Raw genomic sequence first — 12,201 nt, forward strand, 5'->3', positions numbered from 1 at the left:
TTTTAAGAGTAACATGAAATGGTACTATTCATTCAGTAGTAAAAAACGATAGGGCCATGGTCTCTTGTTACATTTTCATAGTTTACTTCTCATTAGGGACATACCTAAAAGTAGATGAGTGTGGGAAGACATTACCATTATGTTACAATCTTTTCAAATTCATTAACTTCTTGCTCTTCACAATGTTTCCAACATAAATTATGGATAACTGTATGTACAACAATATAAATTTAATGCAACATGTACACAGAAGTCCTTGTTTTGTAAATATACATTCAAAAGTATTCTGAGAAAAGCCAAGTAACAAATATTAATAGTTTATATAAATCAGATCATATCTTACTGAAAAATACAATTTCTTAGCAGGATTATGACACTGCATCTTCTGAACAAACATTCCACTAAGAATAGCAAGACATTCATCGTCATGTAACAATGGACAACTGTATGTCTAGAGTAAGAAAACAGACCAACTAAGCACAACATTTCATTAGTAAAAAAGCAGCTTTTATCTTTTACAGTAATTATTTACTGGGCCACGAACTTTTGTTCTGGAGGTTTCAGTGTAAATACAACTTGAGCAAAAAAACAGCTGCTCGTAAAAACGTCACAGCCATTATGTATTTTTAACCATATAAATCATCTTTGTATGAAATACATTATAGGCATTCATGGTATTTCATTTATATACCCCTCTGTTTTGGTGTAAAATATTCAGCCAGTTTTGCTTTAGACTTGTCAAAACAGAATATTAATAATACAAACAAATCAACAAATTTTGATTTTGCTTGTTATCAATGTTTTAAGTGATTGTAACTAGTGAAAAGGAAGGTTTTGAGCATTGTTTCATAAAGTTATTTTGAAAGTGGTTTTCGTTTGAATGTTCTATTAATTTTGAGCAAATTTCTTTATGATCCCTATTATGAAACACTCATAACTCATGACAGTAAGTTGTAGTAAAGTATTTTGTATGAATTATCAACAGATGAACTAAAACATGTTTGTACTTGATTTCTCACAATTCAAATACTCCAATTAAAATGGTTAAAACATTCCTTTATTAAGTTCTTCACCCAATCATAAAAACAACTTCATTGTGCCACATGCTTGTTGTACATTTTATTTTTTGCTGAACTGATAGAGGTCTTTGTTTACCAGGTTTTAGCCAAATCTCGTAGCTAACTTCAGTTAGCCATGAGAAAGTTTCCTTTCACAATACTTCCAGTTATGAAATCACTTTTTTTTTTTATGTACATCTTGATTTCTATAATAATGTGCAGAGAACATGTCTCCCCTTTCACATTTTTAAGCCATTTACAAATGTTTGGAGTAAACTGAAACCTGTCTTCATAAATATAAATTCTTCTTGAAGAACTCAACATTTAATTAGTTTTTTTTTCTGCAATGAATGACTTAGCACAAATACTACTTTGTAACAGGCATTATATTACAGAATTAACAGAGGAAATGTTAAATTAAGCCTTTTAGGTATCACAAATGAAATATGAAAATTTAAATAAAATCATGATAAATTGAATAGCCAGAGAAGCCACTGGAAAAAACCAATGATGCTAGAATACCATCCCTGCTTCGACCTTATGATGTTTTGAAGCTCTTCATCCGATGTTAAGAAGTAGTCGACAATACTGTACTTCAGATCCTGTGACCAATGTTTAGGTTTCCCTTCATTCAGGTTTAAAAGGCACACTGATCTCATCTAAGGAAATGTATTACATAAATTATTTTAATCTAGTTAACAATTTTGTAGTTACAGAAACCATGTTTCTCATATCTAAAACTCAGTTCCGGACTGTATCCAATTTATTCAAATAAACAAGTTACTTGCTAGTGAAAGATAAAAGTCACCATTACACTAGAGAACGTATTACAGAAACACTGTAAAACATCTATGAACAGACATTTAATAAACGTAGTTCTTGAATGGAACTTACATACTGTTTTACACTAAATGCGGTGGTGTACTTGTCAGCAGAAAGCACTATAATTTGTTTGGACGTTTCCAGAGGTTGTTTTACTACTTCTGTAAATGCTTCAACGTTTTCATTTCTTCTCTGTCCACAGATGCTATGCAGCCCTCTCTGTGAAATGACACATAAAAACAATTATAACCTTTAGTTTATCTCTGAATAAAGGTGTATATTTTGGTTTAAAAAAACAAACAAACAAACCCAAGTCTTATTCTTGGACTTTTAAATCATTATTGACACACAAGAGCAAGATACAAAACAAGGCCTGGTAAAATTCATTTTCAGACATGCCAGGCTGCAAAACCTAAACAAGATCACACAGAAATGGAAGTTACAAAAAAGAACTGACCAATTTGAATTTAGACAAGGACAAAACAATACCTATACAAGTTTACTTTAGACAAGTGCATTAATTACAATAAATTATTAGTACTGTACATGAAAGTTTTCCACATGCAAACAAAACAAGTTTGAAATGTATATACTAAATTTAGCAAATAATTCTTTTAATGAGAACCACAGCTTCATAATACACTGATACTGGAAAGTTTAAAGAAAACATTAAAATGTTTTAGGGTGACATACATTAAACTGTATGACTGCAGCTTGATTTAATGAACACCTACTTGGAGTTCTGCAATTCCAATGGTATATCCTTTGTAACTGCTAAAATCTTCTGTCTGCTCTTTGTATTGTCTTTCCACTCTAAGCATTTCCATTTGTAATCTGCATGGTGTGAAACAGATAGTATGGACTACTTTTTTACAAATATTACCTGAACATAAAGAAAACTGCTCATAGTATCTTTGAAACAAGACAAGAACAAATGAATTCTGTTGGTCAAGATTAAGAGCAACAGGATGTCCTTGTACATATTCTAAGTTTGTACACTAATTCTCAATAATTGTCCTAAATATAACATTTTATTGGTGTTCAAGACAAAAGTCTAACACACTGGCTCTTAAGCCTATTTTGCCAATACTTTTCAGGGTCCCCCTAGTAACTCTACAGTTACTTTTATTTGTTAGGAAGAATGTATATGTAGCTGTTGTGTCCTAGCCAATCCATTGTGATATGTTTCAAGACCAACATGTAAGGAATACAAAAGTGCATTATTAACTGAGAAACAGGTAACTTAAAGGTTTATGATGGAAAAAAAGCTATTTAATACAATATGTAACACAAGAAAATCCACCAAATTTACCTATCACATTCACCCTGAAATATGTACTACTTACAAAAATAATACATAACATGATGAAAAATTAATTTAAAATATTATTATTCAAGTGAAACCAAAAAAGCTGATTGCACTGTCTCTTCAGGGTTAAGTATGGAAGCTAGAAACTGTACTTCGTACGTTTTAGAACAATTGTTTTTTGTGTCACATAGCTTAACAAATTCTTGTATGGCGTTTGTGATAATATGATCACACACACTTTGTATGAAACTGAAAGCAACAATAATATATAAAAACAAATATGCACATGGGGATTCACTTTGTATAAAATGTTGTAATACGAAACATTCCAATAAAAATTACCAATTGAAATTATAAAACACACGACTACAACATCCTAGCACAGAAAATTTTATTATTATTTTAAAATTTAAATTTCTATAACGTATTTTGTCTTCTGTACAATGTATGAATGACATTTAGAAGCTATCTACCTGGTCTACCTCAGAATAGACAAGCTGTATGTTAAACAAAATTTAAAACTATCTTCAACGTATTAAAAAGGTTACTTCTATCATTATGAAGATCCAAGTTTATGTTCTCACACACTATAAACAGTAGGTGTACAAAACTTCTTAGGAAAGATATGTTCTAACAAGGTAATTAAGTCGATAAACAACTAATTTTTGCGGTAAAATTTTGTATAGAAGATTTATGTCATCGCATTAAATTTTGTAAATGCCTTATGATCAGTATCATAAAACAAACTAGTAACTTTCTGTAGGATTAGTACAGCACTATAGAGACACCCTATTCTTTATCTTGAGATGTGGAATTTCAGTAGGGTAAGCAAGAGCAGTAATCAATTTTGATGGAAGCTAAGTAATTGAGACAATAAGATATGTACTACATAATGTTTGCCTCTGAACTTAGAAAACCTCCCCCAGCAACTTTGCTAGCTTTTGCAATAATCCTTGATGGGTTATCTCTAGACTTGCACCAAATCACAGATTTTAAACCCAGGATGTCAAGTGAGCCCACAAAGATTAAGATTCTGTAATGGGTGAAATCTTTCTTCAACCCATTACTCAAGATGGTTTCATTTTCCTTTGCCTACCATGGCAAATCTGTTTCATAGGTTTCATGCAGCACCCCCAAGAGCAAATCCATCCTCTTCTCCATTTTTTTTTTTTTTTCAAAGAGAAGTAGATCCATCAGTCAGCTATGAAAGATATCTAAGCAAGCAATAGGACACAAGCTTGAAATTTAAATATATGCAGTGCATAGAATTCATTTGAGGATCTAGAGAAAGAAACCACAATTCACTGAAATAGTCAATGCATCACAACAATCTACTAACCATATACTCACATACAGTTCCTCCTTTCACCTGTTTCAGGTACTCACACAGAATTGATCTTTTCACCTCTTTCATTATAGTCCTGAAAATTATAAAGCTGAAAAGCCACAAAGTTATTATCCCATTTGCCAGTCCTGTCTCTCCAAGCACCATCACAAGACATCAGCAACCCAACAAAAAAAAAAAGTTTCAGCCATTCAACATGCTATACCTTTAAATTTTATCCAGGCACCTCAACTCCAGAGACTAACTTCAACCATGAATCAAAAGACCCAAATAAAACTCTCAGAAACTCAAGATATGTCAATCATGACAAACACTACCACTGTAACCATTCAAACTAAGCCTTAGAAAAGGAGAAAAGCCACCCAAACAGTCACTTCCTTAGTCCACCAAATATAACAAACTCTAGCCCCTCTGTACTTTCCTGGTATTCTACTGATTGCCCCCATTTGACTCACAAGCTACCATGCAGATCAATATCTCTTTTGACACACTATGTTGCTACAGATGAACCCTGTGCTAACTTTTTCTTTTCTGTCATCCTTCCTCAAGTGAAGTTCCAGACTCAGACCAAGATTAACTACATCCAGTAAACCAAAATCCTTCAACTGCCTCCTAACCAAGAAGAAATTCCTGCTCCACTAGCCAACCGAGAAAGATGACCTACATCTATCACTCATTCCTTCTTCATGTTGCATCACTACCACTTGAGTTTAATCTGACACTGATGAGGTGTATGTTAATTGGCATGTGATCAGTGAATGTGGGTTTCATCAGGGTATTCCTGTTTTCCCCAACAGCCAAGTCTAGGTACTATGTAGAACCTGATAGCTGTAAAATGATCCCATGTAAAACATAAATTCATAATTGTTTTTTCATACACTAACATATTAACTTCAATGCTCTTTCATTTTGTTTTTAATATGATAGTTAACCTTTCACTGCAATGGGTACTGACACACATCCTCTCCTATCTTCTACAATACTTCCAGAAGACAGCTATACAACTTTTGTTTGGGCTTTCGAAAGCCTGATATTAACCACTTGCAAATTCGAATTTTGTACAACTATGAAAAAAGGGTAATTTAATTCAAACTTATCAATACTTAAGAAATAAAGTATTTACCACGAAAATAACTGTTTTTTTTACTGTATATGTTAAAGTAAACTTGCCACAAATTTTAGATATAGCAATGAAAAAGTTAATTAGTTTTCAAGTTATAAACAAACAAGGAACTTACCTAGAATTTAAGTCTGTTTCATTCAATGGAAGTGGTATATGATTTGAGTCAGTGTTATCACGAAACTGATGTAGTAATTCCTTTACCTAATAACAATCAGAGAGAAAAGGTGATAAACAAATGAAAACACACAAAAGAACTAGTTAAATACCTAGTACAACAAATCATATTTTTGATGTATGAAAGAAAAAATATTAAATTCTCAGACTAGGAGAGGCATTGGTTTTGCACATTCCATAATGCTTGTTTCTTGAATTTCGCACAAAGCTACATAAGGGCTATTTGAGCAAGCCATCCCTAATTTAGCAGTGTTAGACTAAAAGGAAAGGCAGCTAGTCATCACCACCCACTGCCAAACTCTTGGACTACTCATTTATCAATGAATAGTGGGATTGACTATCACATTACAATGCTACCACAGCAAAAAGGGCAAGCATGTTTGGTGTGACAGGAATTCAAACCTGCGACCCTGAGATTACAAGTTGAGTGCCTTATCCACCTGGTCATGCTAGGCCATTCCATAATGAATGTAAGACATTAAAAAGCACGAGTTTTCAATATGAAGGATTATATTAGCACATGATCTATATTACATCAAATATAACATATAAAGCTAAAAAATGACACTGCTCCCAAATAAGCAAAGCATAATGAACATTCATGGTTGTAACTATCTATACATGTAAAATAAAAATAAAGCCACTGAGTAAAGTGTAAAATGAAAATTACATAATAAAACAAAACACAAGTTTATTAATGACGTATCTTTATTATCATATTTACTTCAACACTTACCACTGTTTTGATTAGACTTTGAACTAAATCTTCATTTTTCTTTTCAACTTCCTTCCATTGTTCCATTAACCTGTTCTATAAAAACACATGTAGTAATATATTTATTATTTGTAGCTAATTTACTTGTATCATTTTATCATATTATAAATTGTGTTAAGAATGACCAAGTGTTAAGTAAAAGTAAGGAAACATAAACCAGGAAGATGTTCTCTTGTACTGATATAAGGTGCCTTTTTGTAACCACAACTGTTGTATGCTTGTAATACACAAATGTTTTGAACATGACCAAGTGTTAAGTAAAAGTAAGGAAACATAAACCAGGAAGATGTTCTCTTGTACCGATATAAGGTGCCTTTTTGTAACCACAACTGTTGTATGCTTGTAATCCACAAACGTTTTGAACAAGTACTTGAACAAAAAGATCAAACAAAAGTTTTTATAATTTTTTTCTTACAATAACTTATGGGTGATTATATTATATAATAGCTGATAAACACTCACCTCTAGTAGCGCTTTGTGTGGTTCATATAAACTTTCTTCAGAATATTGAGAGCACTGAGATTCAAAAATCTACAAAAATAACACATACATGAAACTTAAAAACTTGTGTTTTTTAAAATATTTACACAATGAATATCACCTGAAACCCATTTAAACTACCTGATTTATACAAAGATAATTTAGTGATTAAAGCTAGAAACAATCAGTTTTGGCATTAAGCTTTTGTATCAATTATAAATTGGTCTGTTATTTGCCCAGTCTAATCATTCTAATTAATCTTACTAAATATTAGTGTTGTTAGTATAATTTCTTCATTAATTTTAATTATTTAACATCAGTTGTTCTCACTGCAGAACAAATTTTGTTTACTGATGGTTGGTCAATATATGTAATTGTGGCAAAGCTTATACAACAAAAATTATAACAACATTTCCAAAACACAGATTTAATAATAATAAAAAAAAAAAAAAAAAAAGAGTTGTTTTATTAAAATTTTGGTCTTATACTAAATATAAACAAAGTGATTGACATACACAACCTGGAATATGTAGCCACATTTAACTTAATGGGTTGAAAAATTCTTAAAAGTATCTATTGCCATGTACATTGAATAAGGTCCTGACATGATAAAATTGGCTCAGTCTTCACAAAGGAAGATTTGTTTGTTTGTTTTTCAATTTCACACAAAGCTACTCGAGGGCTATCTGTGCTAGCCATCCCTAATTTAGCAGTGTAAGACTAGAGGGAAGGCAGCTAGTCATCACCACCTACCACCAACTCTTGGGCTACTCTTTTACCAACGAATATTGGGATTGACCGTCACATTATAACGCCCCTACGGCTGAAATGGTGAGCATGTTTAGCGCAACGGGGATGTGAAGAGGTGACCCTCAGATTACGAGTTGCACGCCTTAACATGCTTGGCCATGCCGGGCCCACACAAAGGAAGAAGTGTCCAGCATTAACAGAGAGCCAATACTGTCAAGATACTTTGATAAAATCAGACAACAAAGCAACTGATGCCTAATGCTTTAGTTTAGAAATCGCATGATTTTCGGTAGGGTGTAAGGAAATTTCAAAAGCTTAGTAAACATGAGAAAATGCAATGGACTAATATTCTGTAAATGTTTTATGTCAATCTTGCCCCTCAAACTGCTAATCTTGCAACTGTTTATGCAAGAAGTGGTACACAATTTGTCTTCATTACTGAGTTTACTTAGTGCTTCAATACTAATATATCCTGACAGTTATTATGTGCATATAAAATGTATAATTCTGTTCGAAAATTCTGGAAACTAACCTTAACTGCTGTTGTAAATCCTTTTTCCAGAAGAGTCTTCAAGAAAGAAGGTTTCAAAGGTTGATTTTCTGTGTCCTTTGTCAGAATTTTGAATTTATCTAAACATACAAGAAAAACAGTTAAAACAAAAAATAACATTAATATATCCGATTTATTTTCTACAATAATTTAATGAAATTTCAAAATTTCATTCTTTGTTGTTTATTATAAATCTACATAATGCACAATTTGATGTACCCACTACAAGCATTTCAATTTGATCTATAATAGTATAAGCTTTCATATTTATTGCTCAGCTACTGCAGTTGGTTCAGTTTCACAAATTTTTTGCTAGCTAAATTTCATTCAGGGTTATATGAGGACTTTCTGCACTAGCTGTGCTTAAAACTGAAGTTCTAAACAGTCTTGTTTATTCCTCCTTCTATCAACAGCTAGTGTAAATAAACATTACAAGCTTCCATAATACATAAAGGAAAGGACTGAATATTATATTATGTGTAAACGAACAGTATCAGATAAATAATCATTCTGAAAATTCACGTTTTATTTGTAAAATTCAGTTAACTGCACAATGTTAAGTTTCTAAAGAAATAATGTTATTATGGTATGCGCTAAATTCAACATTTTAACTCTCACATCGAATTATTTGCATGATTGACAGAGAAAGTCTTTTGAAATGTGGTATGATCAAACAGATAGCTGTTACTTAACTAGATACGCGAAAGAAACAAACCTGTCAGATTAATTCTAAACAAGACTTATTTGTACGTGAAGAAAACGTTACACATTTTGAGGATATTTTGCATCACTATGTCATCACTTTTGCTTCTAAGATCAGGTTTTGAATGTTAACAACAGAATTTTGTCAATAGCTTATTATGTTTGCATTTAAACTATAAACCTATTCAACAGTTTCACAGGTACTTGTAAAAACCTGAAAATATTTATTACCAGAAAGAAAATACTATTCAATCATTCTTTGATAGATTGTTTAGGCAGAGTATTTATGATGAAATTTTGTAGAATGGACGGGAACTGTTTGTTGTGAAGGTAAGTGTAGAGAACGACATTTTGAAAGTCTCAAAAACGAAAGGCAGAAGACTTTTGAAACGTTGTCCTCTACGCTTGTGTCTCCACAACAGACAGTTGACGTCCATTCTACAAAGTTTCATTATTCAGGCATTGTTGCAACATATTTAATCTTCTGATATTTTATTCCACACATCTAATATGTTTGTATAAAGTTTCTTTACAAGTAACTTTTGTTTTTGTCAAGTTTTGATTCATAAAATCCCAGATATGATCAGTCTGGTTGAAATCAGGTGCTGTGGGGTTAGTGAATTATTTAATATGACTCCAGCAGCTTCTTTCTTAGCTAAGTAATTTATACATAGGTTGGATGAGTGTTTGAGGTCATTATCTTCTTGGTGGTAGAATTCTTCAACAATAATACTGAAACCACTGGATATATGATGACAGATCAGTATCTGGTGGTACTTGAAGTGGTCCATTAATCCATATACCTTTCAAATATCTCCTTTTAACTCAGAAAAAAAACAAAACAATAACAACAAAATAACACCCCCAAACCATCATAGTGCTTTTCCCATGCCTCATGATACGTGTTATTCATGAAGGTAAGTATTTTTCACTTTTCTTCTGTCAGACGTACAACCTATGTTTTGAGCCAAATGTTTCAAACTTGGAGTTATCCACCCATAACACCCTTTTATAATCATCAACAGTCCAGTCTTGTAGTTTTCAGTACATTTCAGTCTCGTTATGATATTTGGTGAACAAAGTAAAGTTTTTTTTAACTGATACATGACCTAAATATTCCATTCTTGTTGAGTCTTCTTGATACTGTAAGTCTGAATACTTTTCTGTCATTTGTTACATGATATTTATCTCATGTTTGTGATTAACAGCAGTCTTCCTTCTGTCTCGAAGGCTGCATAAACAAAGATACTTAACATCGGTATCAATGAGTTTAGGTGTTCTGTCTCTTCCTTTTCAATTTTGAATTTAACTGTCTTGATCTCACGATCTAGGATATACTTGACAGTGTTTAGGAAACATTTCAAGTCTGCAGCAATTGGTTGGTGTGTCCAACCAGCATTATATAAAGCTTTTATGCAAATTTTCTACCCTACTGCTATCTCTCTATGCTTTCTGGGCTTTGGTATGACAACAAAATTTAATATCTATAGTTAAAAAAACCGTTTTTATCTAGGTTCATTTATAGAGTGGTATTAAATTATAGAGTGGTATTAATTTATAGAGTGGTATTAAATTATAGAGTGGTATTAAATTGATTTTTTTCTAGCATTTTCCAGCACCATATGTTAGCTCTTTGCTAATTTCTTTTTATACAGTTAAGGCATTGCATGGGTACCACGATAGTTATTTCAGACCCTAAACTTGATTAGTATGTTTGTTCAAGCAGAACTGTTATGACAAGCCCTTGGTACAAGTACATGGAAATTCTAAAGAATGATAAATATTCTCATCCTGGCTCATTCAGTTGTCAACAGAGATCAGTGAAGCATTACCATAGTGTTGGTATCTACATTCTGTAATTGAATGAAAGAATTAGTCCCATGAAATGGAATGATAAAATATTCTCTTTTCGTAACACTTTTGCACGGTACTGTATACCACTAAACCTACAGTCATATGTATCAACAACCTAAACCTTCCATTTTATTATTAACCCATTTCTAATCTTTTGTTGTACAACTAAGCTTTAATCTACTAAGACTTTGAGACAGATATAGATTGTTGGTTTTGTATCTTAACTCTCAAGTATAGCAGAAAGTTGGTCTTATTGCTAACTTACAGCTAGTTTGTTATTGACCCATCAGTTGAACACTAATTCTTATTGCTAACTTACAGCTAGTTTGTTATTAACCCATCAGTTGAACACTAATTCTTATTGCTAACTTGCAGCTACTTTGTTATTGACCCATCAGTTGAACACTAATTCTTACTGCTAACTTGCAGCTAGTTTTTTACTCACCCATGACAATTCTTGTAACTTAAAATTACAGTTCAGCTGAAAGTTTTCAGTTTTATCACCAATTTACAATTACTTTGTTACTTACCTACAGCTAAATTTATTCCATCCAGAAACATTGACTCCAAAGCCTTGGAGTTCCGTAGATGAAATGATTCTCCTAAATTATGAATTGTTTTCTGTAGAAGAGAAAAAAAAATAAACAAACATATTTTACAAGAAAAACATTAATATGCTGCATTATTTTTATAATGTCTTACAAATTGTATACTGAACTAATTTACAGTTTTACTTGTGGAATAACATGTATGTGATAGTCCCTCACTATAAGACTAAAATCACATCATTCAAAGACTAATACATTTATTTGCATCATTCCAGATTTAATAATGAATTACACAATTCTAAGTTTGTTAATAAACTAAATTTAATTATATCATAGAGATACAAAATTAAACATCATTGTTTACTAACCACAGTGTGAATATAACATAGGGTCTAAATTTCAATAACCTCTTGAAAATACAGTTTATCAAAAATAAATAAAAAGTTAGGATTAATTCCACAAGAAACACAATTAAACTGCAATGAGTACTTGAAAGTACTTATTTTACTGAGTGTAAAAAACAATGAAATTTAATCATGATAAAAATGGTACTGAATAATCTTTTATATAAAACACACATACACTGTTCTCTGAGCTTTATTTCTCATAATATACAACTTCAGTCAATAGATTTAAGTTCACAAAAAACTAATTCATCAATATATCCAAGGCACATCTGGTTGTTTGATATTTTCCTTCAGCCTACAAATA

General features: G+C 31.8%; 1 protein-coding gene across 3 annotated transcripts in view; it reads right to left on the reverse strand.

Annotated features, from left to right (window-relative positions):
• Positions 1 to 1,035: 1,035 nt before the first annotated feature.
• The window catches only part of LOC143228907 (uncharacterized), a 38,536-nt gene continuing 27,370 nt past the window's right edge, over positions 1,036 to 12,201 (reverse strand). For all 3 annotated transcript variants that reach the window (XM_076460346.1, XM_076460347.1, XM_076460348.1), the window contains 8 exons: positions 11,473 to 11,563; positions 8,369 to 8,466; positions 7,069 to 7,137; positions 6,568 to 6,642; positions 5,773 to 5,858; positions 2,615 to 2,714; positions 1,953 to 2,099; positions 1,036 to 1,717 (listed from right to left, as the gene is read on the reverse strand). In XM_076460346.1, coding sequence (XP_076316461.1) covers positions 1,523 to 1,717; positions 1,953 to 2,099; positions 2,615 to 2,714; positions 5,773 to 5,858; positions 6,568 to 6,642; positions 7,069 to 7,137; positions 8,369 to 8,466; positions 11,473 to 11,563 — 861 coding nt within the window. In that variant the 3' untranslated portion in view covers positions 1,036 to 1,522. The remainder of the gene's footprint in view (positions 1,718 to 1,952; positions 2,100 to 2,614; positions 2,715 to 5,772; positions 5,859 to 6,567; positions 6,643 to 7,068; positions 7,138 to 8,368; positions 8,467 to 11,472; positions 11,564 to 12,201) is intronic.

This window comes from Tachypleus tridentatus, chromosome 10, assembly GCF_004210375.1.
Source record: "Tachypleus tridentatus isolate NWPU-2018 chromosome 10, ASM421037v1, whole genome shotgun sequence".
NCBI lineage: Eukaryota > Metazoa > Arthropoda > Merostomata > Xiphosura > Limulidae > Tachypleus > Tachypleus tridentatus.